Consider the following 12,417-nt stretch of genomic DNA (forward strand, 5'->3'; position numbering starts at 1 on the left):
ATAAATATATAGACTATCGTAAATTAATTTTATGAACATTTTAATCTAAAAAAATTTAAATTCTGATAAATATTGGATAGAGTCTACTCCGATTTCTAGGCTAAATTTTAGAGGGAATTTGGCCTTGGTTTAGCATTTAGCATTTAGCTCAAATTTTCCCCTTGGGTTGGATTGGGTTTGGAGAGAAATTTTGAAAGGTAATTTGGCTTTTAGCCCACCATTGAAGGTTGGTCTAAGAGGGTGAGAATGTACAGATCCTTACCGGTTATGAGCCCTACCACACCCAAACCTACCTTTTATCCATGCTGCAAGTTCGATCCCCACCGATCTCCCCCATAACAACTAACTATAAACCCACTAACACTATCGCTCTACTGAAAAAAAAAATAAATAAATAAATAAATGAAGCCGCATATTTATTACAACATCAAAGCCAAAAAGCATATAGATAAACCATAAAGCTGCAGATTTATTACAGCAGCAAGACAAATGCATTTCAAAATTAACACCGAAGCTGCAGAATTCGACCCTAAACCCGCACACATTTAAGTATAAAAACTGAAATTACTATAATTATTGCAAATCTGAAAGACAAATGTAAGCATTGGGAAAATATGATATACAAATTCTTTCTATTTCACATTCATTAACTCAATCAGATTAAACATGTAAATTCCTTGCTTACAAAAGCTTTCAAAACCTAGAAACAAAAAAACACAACACAAAACTATACACCAAGTTAAACGAATAAACACCGCCACCCCCGTCTTAATCTGTTACGGACACAACTTCTTCACTCCTACCATCATCGCCAACATCAATAATAATTAATAACAATAATAATAGAGGTAAAGAATATACTCTCGAAAGAGCAATACCTAAAAGGGTAAGTCCGCAATTTACTTTTACTGCTAAACTGGGATGACATCATTCTTTGATGCATCATCACATCTCAACACAATACCCTCGAGGCTGGCTGGAAAGATACATTTGGCCCACTGGCATCCTGTCGTGACCGGCTCAGGTGGAGGCACAATCATCAGCACATTTTCATTTCTTTGGACAACTCCCATTACACTAACTGTGCTTCCTTCTTTAATGTACCTGCAAATACGACACCGCAGGTTAGATGTACAGCCACATTAGTTCGCATCTATCAAATTCACGCTACTTGTATACAATATTATCCCTACCGTCGCGTGGATCAATAGTTGACAGCTACAAAACGCACTTAAGTTCCAATACAAACTCCAATTTATTGTCTTTAAATAATCTAATTAAGTATTTCCTTACTTAGATTTAGTACCGAGTTGGTTGGCTGACTCAACTATCGCAAGGGTAAAGTTCTGGGTTGCATAGGAAAGGGTGGCGATAAACAGCTGGAGTAATTTTCAACCTGAACAAACCAAACAACCATATCTGCACATTGGCCACCCCAAATTCATCAAATGCCTCCACCGAAAAACCCAAGCTCAGTAGAAAGTTGAAACTGCTACATCCCACGGTTTACACCTCCAGAGAACATGAACACTGGCTATTCAAAATTACACTATATAATCCTTATCACAGGCACCTAAGTTTTACGCATCTATAAGAAATATAAATTATGCGGGGGAATCTCATAGAAGCAATTGTCATTAAAGTGATTAAAAATGAGCTTCAAGGTAAAATTAATTGCATAACTCTAAAATTTACACCAAAAAAAGTTAATTGTATGACAGAGCTATTACCCTTCTTTCAACCGCATAATACGATCATCGCTTGAAAGTTTCCTCTCTCCCAGCCATCTAATAAACTCTGGAGACAGCTCTTCATGTTCCGGATTCACATCAAGGACAATTGAATCATCAACATAAGGAGTCACCCTTGCCCCAGAGCCAGTCTTTACCAATGCTCTTAACCCAGATTGGAAATCAGAGATGTAAAAATCTACCACACGCCTCTGTCAAATGACATAAACAGAACTTTGAGTCATAGGTGTGTAAAGAACAAGAATTTTCAAGCCTGGTAGCCACAGAAGTCCCAAGGCATCACCATGTAACAGCTCCTTGCAACAACTGAGCAGAAACATATATACATAAAAACAATTCAAATAGCAGCACTTAGCAGATAGGCAATTTAGAGTTGTACACTCTGTCAACTTTGAAACACATCAAAACTGTCACAATTTTACCTGCATGCAAAATTTGCCAACCTCAAAGTCTTAAATCTTTTGAAAGTTAATGAAAAAAATAAAATCAGTTAGTTAATTTGAAAACCCCAGATCCCCATCCTAATAAGAAAAGGAAAGAACAGAAAAAAGAGAAGGACTACGCTTTATCCATCAAATAATAGCTACGTTTCAGTTACTCACTTCTATGGACCTGAGCCCCCAAGTAAAGCGACGATGTGTAGGGTTGGCAGCTTTTGAACCCCATCCTCGATACTCATATAAACTTGCAGATGTATACACACATCTTGGAATCTTTTGAAAGGACGACTCAAGGGGCAGATTACCACAAGTGACCACCTTCAAAAACAGAACCAGATAAGAATTGTAAAAAAATTACTGGTTCTCAACAAATATAGAACAGTAACCAAGCTCCACCCCCCAAAAAAAAAAAATATCCACAAACCCATCTCATTGGTATTAGAATCTAGAAGATAAACGTTATACAGAAATAAAATTTCCAGAAATTAAATGCCCCAATGTATCTCCATCTCGCCCTCCTTCGGAGATCTTATTAAGATTTATACGCCACAATTTCAAATCCATCAAACTTACCCCTGACACCTTCACAAATTGCCCATTCTTTGCAGTCCTAAGCTCGGAATCTGAATAACTAGAAATATAACCTATGATTGCTCGTCTTCCCCAATAAGTATTCCATGTAAATAGTGTAGCAACTGCACCGAAAAGGATCACAACCACGATGAGGAGAATTGCATTGTGGACTGCACCTAGAATAAAACCACCAGCTATGAACCCCATCACGAAAAGAAGAATCAAAGACCACATAATTAGCTTTGGGAAGTTCTTCCTAAACGAAAATTCGTCATCTTGGCTAAGAGTAGTAATGGCCTGATTGTGAACAATGGAGGATCCATGTACTTTCATTGAACCCATTGATTCCAAAGGACCAGATACCTTACGAGGGGCACCAGAAGAATTTAGTGGACCAGAAGAAATGGGTCCAGATGTAATGAGACCTGTTGCAGGGAGAACTGGAGGAAGAGGTCCTGAGTTTTGGCGGGCAGTTGGTGTTACCCCACCAGATTGAGGACCAGACGACTTCTTTAGAGGTTCCCCATGCTTATTCAGTGGTCCAGAATTTGACTTCTTTAAGGAAGCAGAACCAGGCATGCCTCCAGATGATACGGGACCTGATGTGGTATGGCCAGCACGAACTGTAGCATTAGGGATTGGTCCTGAATGTGAAGCAGCACCTCCGAAAGATCCAGTCCTTGAAGGAGGACCAGTTATAGGTCCAGATTTTCTAGACTTAGAGGCATCCGTAGGGATATCAAACATCTTCCCTAGTTCTCCTGACTTCTTGATATCTCCACCAGTATAGGGCATGGCAACTGAGCTCATAGTTGGAGTCCTTTCCTTTGGTTGCTCTGGCCGGCCTGATACGTAAAGGCCATTACTGAGTTGATGAGAATTGAATCTGGAACCCATCTTGCTCTTTTGAAAGATCCGACAAGATATTACACAATAAAATCAACTAGCAGACTAGCAGTTCAGTGATGTGATCCTCCTACGGAAAAAAGAGGCACCAAAAAAGTTAACATCATCACTTATTGCTTATCTAAAAACCAAATAGTAACCCAAAGCCGCACACAATAAACTAAAACATAAATGAACTGCAGAGAATGGCCACAAAGAATTAGACTATGATGCCATCTCAGATCTCCAGTAAAGCTAAAACATTTTAAAATTTTATATGCTTCTTTCGTATGTGCTGGAAAATTTATCACAATGCAATCCTAATTCATACACCACCACTGAAATAGTCTAAACCCATGCCATGTTTTTTCTTCTATATATAACCACACGACAACCTATAATTACCTCTACAAGTGTACAACCATTTTCCTCTATTTAAAAATACTCGCACTAAATATACAATTAGAGTTTCAGAGAATATACAAGAAATAACTTATCAAGTATAATGCTTATAATGTGGTTATGATTTGTGCCACTTATGAAACACCAACCCTCCAAGGAACCAAAGTTTCATCATCGAAGTCAAGGAAACAAAACCAATCTCTGTATGTATGAATGTGCATGTGCACATAACATCTTGTTTATGAAGATCATGAAAGTAGAGACGAAGCAATAAGCAAAAAATTGATTCACTGTAGTTTCCTTGAGTTGGAGTGGAGAGCCTATTATAGACGTCAAGTCACATAAGAATCCACGGTTCAAAAATCATATGCACATTTAACTTTATACAACAAAAGCAGTATATCAATTCAAAGCACCATCATAACTCGAAAGAACAATATCATGGACAACCAACTGAATTAATTAAAGGATCACTAAGAAAACCATTTAAAATATAAATCATGTTTTAGAAGGTCAGAAGCAATAATCAGATAATTAGGAGGAAGTATCAGAAATTCAGAATCTTCCATTTTTAGAAAGATGGAAAAACTAAATTTGCATCTCAAATCAAATTAACAAATCAAGCCCAAATCAATGTTTTGCACGAACACCAAACATCAAGTGCTGCAGAGTTTAACAGAGTTTAACGGGGGTTTTAGCAATACCGAAATTCCAATGCAACAACAATGAAAATTCAAGCATGTCCCTTCCAATTTCTCTACCCAAACTTTCTCAGCAACCAAACAAAACTCAAGGAAACAAAAACCAACCCAGATTTCACGGAAGGTTAATAGCGAGCATTACCATTCCCAAAATGGAAAATTTCATCAAAATGGCGCAATCTTCAAGCACCAACCACCCAAATGTCCAATCTTTCAGCCCAAATCAACAAAATAAAGGATACCAAGATAACCATTACGAGCAAAAACTAAGAAAATCGAAAAGATCTAACAAAACAAGCATAGATTGATTCTGAAACTCTCAGTCAAATAGTAGCTGACTAAAGAGAAAAAATTTCACATGGACAGGGGCCAAATGGAAATTTAGGAATAGTTCTGCACAGACATACCTGAAGGAGCAGCAGGGGCAGCTGAAATCTGGAGATTTGGAGACATAATGGCTTCACTGATAAGGACAGACAGCACCCACAAAAGAAAAATCTCAGACTTTCTCTCTCTAAAATCTCTTTTGGGGTTTCTGTTTGTTTCTCTCACTAGCTAGAGAGAGAGTGTGTGAAGAGAGAGAGAGAGAGAGAGAGAGAGAGAGAGGTAGAGGCGCAGGCAAGAGGGAACAACTGGTGTGTTTGTCTCGTCCGGTCAAAAACCTCCAAGCCCAAAGAAATTGTGATTTTGCTTAGTACTAAGGTACACATATTTTATTAGGTAATTCTACACTCTTAATTGTCCACCGTCATATCCGATCGTTAAATCAAATAAAATGAAGAAGATCAAATAACACATATTAAGAAAGAGTACTAATTATGCAATTCTATGTAATTTTCATAAAACAAATTAATATTTTTAAACTTTTTAAGGATTTGAGTTGATAAGTTCCAAGGATTCATTATTGAATAGACTCATTAGGAAAAATTCGTTTGCTAGATAGTACGATACTACGATCTGTTCTATTGCTAAATTATGAATGTGTACGTACATTATGATAAAATTTTGAAGTTACAGTCTAGTAATATAACGTGTCAGATAAGCTCTACAAGATATGTATTGAAAGGATCAGACATGCCACATGCAATAGGAAAGTTCTTTAAATCGGATGACCCATAATGCCAAAAACATGAGTTTACTTTTGGAAACGAATCCGAATCTTCGTCAGATCCTCTTTGTGAAGATTCTAAGGATATGTTTATCGTGTTGGTTCATCGTACATCATGCAGTCAGAAATTATTTTAAAATATTTTTATTTTAAATTAAACACAAACAGTACTTGACAAAAACTGATCGCACGATGTACGATGAACGGACACAATTCATGGATTTCCAGGATCCTCACCAAAAGAATCCCGAGAGGATCTTGTTGGTTTGGAAACTACTATAAACTGGTGAGTAAATAGATTGTACTCACCACATCATCCTTAATTGTTGGTAATGCTAGGGAATTTGTAGATAAAATTTACAAACTAAGTGTTGTGTTACCAATAAGAATGAGTACGTTTATCAACACTCAAGTAATAATTCAATCATCAACTTTCATGTCATTTAGTTTAACAAATTTAGTTAACAAATTTAATCTCCCTAACGTTACTCATGTAAAAATTAATGTGTGAAAAGAAAGTTGAAAATTGTTTCCATAGCTTGAAAATGTTCAAACTCTTCAGGGGGTATGTTTGGAATTAATAATGGGAGGGCTACAAGTACTTCTAACAACCAAAAAGTATTTGTAACTACGCTTTAGAGAAAAACTTAAACGGTGTTTCTAGGTCACATAGACACTTTTTGAAAAAATACACATGCTAGAAACACACTTCTAGGAACCTTTTTTTTTATTAAACAAATTATCTGCAATAAAGAGTTGGGCGAGTGAGTTAAGCCTCACTATAGGATAGCAATAACGTGATTCAAATTCGTTTTTGATGAGAATCGAACCAAAAATAAGAAAAATGATACGATCAATCAATGGGGATTTTCTATAGTGACCCGAAGTATGAATACATTAGATGTTTTAGCAGTTAGATCTTTATTTAAAAGTTAAAAAATACCAAGATCTAACGTTAAAACATTCAGAGTATCCTATTCTCCATAGGATTTCTAAATTTTTTTATGACGAATGATGAACCGGCCAGTTGCCTCGTGCATCACAAGAGAAACTACTTCATTTAATCAAGTCAAAAGGGTGAAAACCGTGCAGATTGTGAGAGAAGAAAGCAAATTTGAGAGAGGCAAAGGGATGAACAAAAACAAAAAATAAACTGACGAATTATATAACACTTTCCTTTAGAACAGAGTCTTCTCAAACTTGTAAAATCCCTCACTACAAGAAGCCACACCATTACAGACACTTTCAAACCCTAGGAAAAACAATGGACAATAAATTTCTAAAATCTATACACAAGGAGAGGAAAAAAATCACGTCGTCTTAAACCGTCAAGCTCGTCACTGTTTATCACTACAACACCACCCCCATCAATTTTCACATTGGGAACAAAATATTTCTCAAAAGATTAAATACCCGAAAATGTTTCTTGGAGCACAAACAACTAAACTGGTATTACATCGTTTTTCGAGGAGTCTTCGCATCTCAAAACCACCCCCTCAAGGCTAGCTGGAAAAATACAATTGCTCCACTGGCATCCAGTTGTCAATGGCTCAGGTGGAGGGACGATCATAAGCACATTGTCATTTCTCTGGACAACTCCCATCACACTTACCGTGCTACCTTCCTTGATGTACCTACAAAACGAACATCACTTGCAGTTATGCAAGATTGACTCGGAGTAAACTGATTCATGCATTTCTTAAAAATAGTTGCAAGAACGTACAATGGATTAGATAAGTGATAAGTTTTTACCCTTCTTTCAATCGCATTGTACGGTCATCACTTGAAAGATTCCGCTCTGCCAACCACCTGAGAAAGTCAGGAGACATGTCTTTGTTCTCTGGGTTAACGTCAATAATGACGGACTCATCAATGTAAGGAGTAACTCTTGCTCCATAGCCGGTCTTAACTAATGCTCTCAAACCAGACTGGAAATCAGAGATGTAGAAGTCTGCTACATGCCTCTGTCAAGCAACATAGACAAACGAGTACACTTCAGCATAAAGATCTTTAAACTCAAAACAACAGCATCGCTTCATGCACATCAGTCCTCCAGTTGTCAACTAAGGCATTTACGTAATATATGGAAATCCTTTTTTACGAAAGAAAAAGGATTAGCAGAAGAAACTTTGTAGACAGAAAGCGGTAACTCAAATGTGTAGTACATACATCACAAAGTCAATCAACCACTTCACCTCACGCAAAATCTTTTGTAATTTATTCCTTCTTTTCTTGTTTGTAAAAAGAACAAGGTCCCTGATTTGATTAAAAAAAAGGAATAAAATCTCTCTTTACAATTGTTTTACTCAAAAACGGAAAGAATGTATAATTTCACTCATGAAAGGCACTGAATTGAATTAAAAAATCAGTAGAAAATGAGCCCAAGAGGAAACATACTACAAGGCTAATAAAATTAAAAGGCCCTTAAGCATTAACATGAAGTTATGAACACAAATTTTGAAGCAATACGTACGAAATAACAATTCTCATGAGAAAAATGTGGCAAGGATATACTAATTATATTTGTGTGCTGTCTTTTGTTATTCAGTTAAACTTTTACATGTTTAATGCCATCAAACTCTCAAGAAGTGCCTAAATATAATTTCAAAAATATGTGAGTAACTATGAGAAGTCTAAATGGATCTGATTACAGTCAGATACATGTTGCAAAGTATTCAAAGGTTAACATATCCATATTCCGTAGTGGGTATGGTTCTCCAATAGAGTATTCATGCTACATAATGCTAAAGGATTCAGTTACTAACCTCCGATGATCTAAGTCCCCATGTAAACCGACGATGTGTAGGGTTTGCTGGTTTGGAACCCCATCCTCGGTACTCATATAAACTCGTAGATGTGTAAACACATCTGGGAACTCTGCGGAAGGATGACTCAAGGGGAACGTTACCACAGGTAACCACCTTCAAGAATTACCAAAAATATCATTAAAACACATGCTAATGAATGCAAATACAGACGCAGCAGCCGCTACCTTGCAAGAGAAGCTGCACAAGGCTAAGCATGACTCATAAAATCTTTTGGCCTGCTGGAGTGCCTCCTTGGTAGTTCTGATTACCATCTTTTGATTTCGGCATTCTTTTGCAGGTGAAGTGTCTACTTATTTTTATTTCAACGTAGGAAATAACAAGGTTTTAGCTTGGTAATGTTCATGTTGCACCTACACGCTACCGCTTTATTCTAAGAATATTCTAGGTTTTGGATTTGTTTTATTAGAGTAAGAGTAAAAGGTCATAATTCGTTAAAATTTGAAAGTTTATGACTTAATAGATGTAAAGTTTTGTTACAAACAGGCTCAACCTTACTCTCTAACGAATGGACCCTGACTATATTTACCATCTTCAGGCTAGGTAGCTGATAAAGGACTTCCCATTTGACATCAACTTAGAACAATAAATATCCCAATTTAGGGAAAGAAACCACATATATTTTTCTTGGAAACACTGTATGACATATGCGTAAAAATATAAAAGAACATGTAAAAGTACAAACACTTTTTTCCTTTGAAAAAGAAGAAAGAAACTCACCCACTTTCTTTATATCTTCAGATTAGCATACAGAAAGAGATTTTTATACATGTATTTACATGTCAAAGTAGAAATTTTTCAAACATTTAAAGATTATTTACACAGTTGCACTATGCCACATTAAAATGTTAAAAAAGTCCAACCTGATTGTGTACTTTGTCATTTCCCACTTTCACGTAAACAGATTAAATCATCTATTCTTCCTTTACTCACACCATTTCAGTTCTTGATAAAAGATGTCATCTCTCGTATACAAATCAGTGGAGGAACACAGATGGGTAGTTGTGAAAAGTGCAATTTAATAAGGTGAAATCAAAGTAAAAAGAAGTAAATCTTATATATGTTCAGTTCTAAGTAAGGTGGAAAAGACACACACACAAAGTGAAAAACAACTTGGTGATGGTATTTGAGATCTAATGCAGGGAACAAAAGTACCGACTAAATATAAATATCAATTGGAAAATAAACCAATTAGAGGAGATAGAAATATAAGATATCAGCATTAGCTATGTTACATACCCCAGAGACTTTCATGTACTGCCCATTCTTTGCAGTTCTGAGCTCAGCATCAGGATACCGAGAAATGAAATTTATGATAGCGTTTCTTCCCCAACAAGAATTCCATGTGAACAAAGCAGCAACTCCAGCGAAAAGAATTCCCACAACAGCAAGGAGTATGGCATTGTGGACTGCTCCAAGAATAAAACAACCAGCTATGAACCCCATCACAAATATCAGTACCACAGACCATAATATTGTCTTTGGGAAGTTCCTCCTGAAAGAAAACTCATCTTGGCCAAGAGTAGTCACTGCTGGATTGTGAGTAACTGAGGAACCTTGTAATTTCATTGATCCCTTAGACTCTAAAGGTCCAGATACCTTTCTAGGGGCTCCTGAGGAATTTAGAGGACCTGAAGAAATGGGACCAGATGTGATAAGTCCTGTTGTGGGAAGAACAGGTGGAATATGGCCAGAGTTTTGACGTGTCACTCCACCAGATTGAGGGCCAGAAGACTTCTTCAATGGTTCACCATGCTTGTTGAGTGGCCCGGAATTAGTCTTCTTTACTGAAACAGAACCTGTCATGCCTATAGATGATACAGGACCTGATGTTGTATAGCTTGCCCGAGCTGCAGCATTAGGCATGATAGGACCTGAATGTGAACCCGCACCTCCAAATGATCCGGTCCTTGAAGGAGCACTGGTCAATTGCCCGGATTTCCTAGACTTGGACCCATCCATAGGGATGTCAAACATTTTCCCCAGCTCTCCTGACTTCTTGATGTCACCACCCGTATAGGGCATAGCAGTTGAGCCCATCGTAGGGGCCCTTTCTTTTGGCTGCTCAGGCCTACCTGACACATAGAGACCATTGCTGAGCTGATGAGATGGGAATCTGGAACCCATCAAGCTTCTTTCAGAGGCACAGAATAAAGGCACGAGAATGGATGACTCAGAGATACTCAATGTCCTACTGTGAGGGAGAAGGAGAGGCAATCAGTTCTTGTTCATATGATTGTTAACTAGCATGAATACTTGAGGCAATCAAGGAATAAATGTGAAAGGTATAATAATGTGACCCAATCAACCACACCAGGATATAGCAACGGAAAAGCAAGCAATCTTGATATAACGATTATCTTCTAAACCTTCAAACTGAGGCACGGCATTACTAAATTGCGAACATACGAACATGTCTCCAAGATCAAGTCCTGAGAGCAAAAGTTTGTTATGGGGTGGCACAGAGTGCTGTTCTTAATTTTTGCAACCTAAAAAGTTAGACAACAATGCTTAAAACTACAACAGTATTGCAAGTAAAACAAATCATTTACTAATTACAAAGATTCCGGTCAGAGACTCAGAAATCGGTCATCTTTAGAACAAATTTCATTAATGAAAGATCTGAAGCAACAAGTAGGGATTGCAGGACTTCTGGTTCTTTCTGGATCCCAAAAATAATTGATACGTAGCCAAACAAAACTCCTAAAAAAGCCCTAGATAGCTTTGCTCCCATAAGCTTTCTGTCATCTTTTTTAACAAGAACTGACAAAACCCATTCAAAAGTTGTTTCCTTTCCACATTTTCTCATCAACCAATCAGAGTACAAAAAAAGGGACTAAATCGATAGCAGACATTCAATAAAACACGAAAAACAACACAAAATTCTCCAGTTTTAGCAAAGCTATAACGAAAACCATGACATTCCCAAATATAAAAATAAATAAAAGGGACAACTTTCAGAGCCCAAATCAGAGAAACAAAGCATACCCAGATCACCATTTTGAACTATAACCATGGCAATGTGGAAGATCTACAGAAATGAGCAAAAGTTTGATATGGGTTCTTCAATCTTCAGAGCAGATTGGTGGCAATGGGGAAGGGGCAAAATGGGAAGAAAAATGGGGCAAAGGGTAAGAGTAATACCTGAAAAGGAAGAAGAAGGAAAATATTTTAGTTGCTGAAATGGATCAAACACAGTGGTTGAAGTGGTGATAATAGTAGTAATGATTCTGCTGGTGGGAGTGAGATCCCATCTCTAGAGCAGTCACAATCTGTTGTCTCTGTCTCTCAAATGCTTTTTTTCTGTCTCTCTCTCTCTCTAAAAAAGTCTCTCTCTTTCTCACTCTTGAAAGAGCCGCAACAACTGGTAGGTTGTCTCATCCGGCAAAACCCACCAAACTGTGTAAAAAATGACTTTGGATAAACAAAAACATATTGTTTCAAAATTATCTCAAAAGTCACCTTCAACCTCCCACCCTCTCCCTATTTCTTTTGCATTTGTCCCAATTTTTTCCATTTTTTTTTTGTGTTATATACATTTATATATATATATATATATTTGCAGCTTTTTTTCTCTTAATTTATATTCAATTAATATCTTTAATATCATGAATTTTGAAGGTCACTATTTAGTCCTAGGAGTACTTTTTAACGTAAGATCAGAATCTACCATCCTTGAGAAATACAGTAGTCTTTATTCATTAAAACTTATTAATCATCATAGAGTAAATA

General features: G+C 36.9%; 2 protein-coding genes across 3 annotated transcripts; both read right to left on the reverse strand.

Moving 5' to 3' along the window:
• Positions 1-626: 626 nt before the first annotated feature.
• On the reverse strand, positions 627-5,405 carry LOC137708147 (uncharacterized membrane protein At1g16860-like). Its single transcript, XM_068447151.1, has 5 exons — positions 5,160-5,405; positions 2,765-3,740; positions 2,354-2,509; positions 1,731-1,942; positions 627-1,104 (listed from the first exon to the last, which is right to left on the reverse strand). The coding sequence occupies exons 2-5, from the start codon at positions 3,659-3,661 to the stop codon at positions 912-914; spliced, it is 1,458 nt and encodes a 485-aa protein (XP_068303252.1). The 5' UTR covers positions 3,662-3,740; positions 5,160-5,405; the 3' UTR covers positions 627-911.
• A 1,614-nt stretch (positions 5,406-7,019) lies between these two features.
• LOC137708450 (uncharacterized membrane protein At1g16860-like) lies at positions 7,020-11,965 on the reverse strand. 2 transcript variants are annotated; one of them, XM_068447535.1, is made up of 5 exons: positions 11,674-11,960; positions 9,925-10,879; positions 8,626-8,781; positions 7,613-7,824; positions 7,020-7,494 (listed from the first exon to the last, which is right to left on the reverse strand). In XM_068447535.1, exons 2-5 carry the CDS (start codon positions 10,810-10,812, stop codon positions 7,302-7,304), a joined length of 1,449 nt encoding a protein of 482 aa, XP_068303636.1. In that variant the 5' UTR covers positions 10,813-10,879; positions 11,674-11,960; the 3' UTR covers positions 7,020-7,301. The 2 variants fall into 2 exon arrangements, with proteins under 2 accessions (XP_068303636.1, XP_068303637.1); XM_068447536.1 differs by lacking the exon at positions 8,626-8,781 and having other exon boundaries at positions 11,674-11,965.
• Between the last annotated feature and the right edge of the window lie 452 nt (positions 11,966-12,417).

Source organism: Pyrus communis, chromosome 11 (genome assembly GCF_963583255.1).
Source record: "Pyrus communis chromosome 11, drPyrComm1.1, whole genome shotgun sequence".
Classification (NCBI taxonomy): Eukaryota; Viridiplantae; Streptophyta; class Magnoliopsida; order Rosales; family Rosaceae; genus Pyrus; species Pyrus communis.